Below are 1,110 nucleotides of genomic sequence, written 5' to 3' on the forward strand. Positions count from 1 at the left end.
AACACTAGTGGACTTATATACATCCCGCTCTTCACACGATCTCATTGGATCGCGGGGGTATTTTCATTATCCTCCCAAGCCGCATCATTGAACAATATAAACGAAAAACAACAACAACAACAACGTAAAACGTACGTGCTACGTGTTTACGACTCGGCACCGCCACCGCCAGTGGAGCGGGATGTGCGACGTTCTTTCAGACCGTACGATGGCATCATCACGGTCGACTTTGCCCCAATTGTACGGCAAGTGCGGTCTAGCGAAGACTGCGGCGTTTTTATGTCCATGCATTTTTTTGCGTTTGCGGCCCAAGTGAATGTCCACATCACGCCCTGTCTGACCAAAATGGTCCGCCGTTTGTTCGGCACAGTTTTGCGCCACTGCGAGGAGCCGCCGGCACGCGCGGTCTTCCTTTCGAGACTAAAGAACCTTCTGGAACTACGAACTGACATGGAACGCCAAAACTTGTTAAACGCTACGATAGCGGAATGGCGACAACGGCAGCATCAGCAGCACCCAACAATGGACAAAACAGGAAGGCGCCGCTACCTCACCTGCGCGTGGTGTCGAACGCCGAGGGCGTCCCACAGCGCTACCCAGTTCTGGTGTGGATGGCGCGAGGCAAAGCGTCCCACTTTCGGACCCCGTACGAGGTGGCGACCACGCTGGCCGAGGACGAAGCGCTCATCCTGCTCAAGCACCTGAACAGCATCAAGAAGAAGGGCGCTCCGCTCTTCACGAGCGAGGACTCCAGCATGGTACGCAAGATGGTGTCGAATGTACTCAAATCCATCGATCCGACCATGGCGTTGCCGTCAGTGCGCAAGGGTGCGATCCGGTACTGCGCCAAGCTGGGCATGACAATGGAGGAGCTGCGACGCATGACGGGCCACACCCAGGACTCGACGCTCAATATCTATCTCGGACGTGGCCAGCAGACAACTACGGACGCCGTGCAAACACAGGCCAACGACGAGGAGCACCTCCTCTTGTAAGCACAAAGCACCTTGGAGTGAAGGCACCCAAGGCAACGGACCTCGGTATTTGCGACCGCGACGTGTACCGGCTGATGCTAGACCTCAAACGGCAGCAGCAAATACCAGGCGTAGA

The 1,110-nt window shown here is 55.9% G+C and overlaps 1 protein-coding gene across 1 annotated transcript; it reads left to right on the top strand.

Moving 5' to 3' along the window:
• TM35_000102780 (TATE DNA Transposon) lies at nt 1-705 on the top strand (the record flags this gene model as incomplete). Its single annotated transcript, XM_029024769.1, has 1 exon — nt 1-705. A coding segment is annotated over one exon (705 nt), but the record flags the coding sequence as incomplete, so codon positions are not given.
• Between the last annotated feature and the right edge of the window lie 405 nt (nt 706-1,110).

Source organism: Trypanosoma theileri (genome assembly GCF_002087225.1).
Source record: "Trypanosoma theileri isolate Edinburgh chromosome Unknown TM35_Tth_10_V1, whole genome shotgun sequence".
Taxonomy (NCBI): domain Eukaryota; phylum Euglenozoa; class Kinetoplastea; order Trypanosomatida; family Trypanosomatidae; genus Trypanosoma; species Trypanosoma theileri.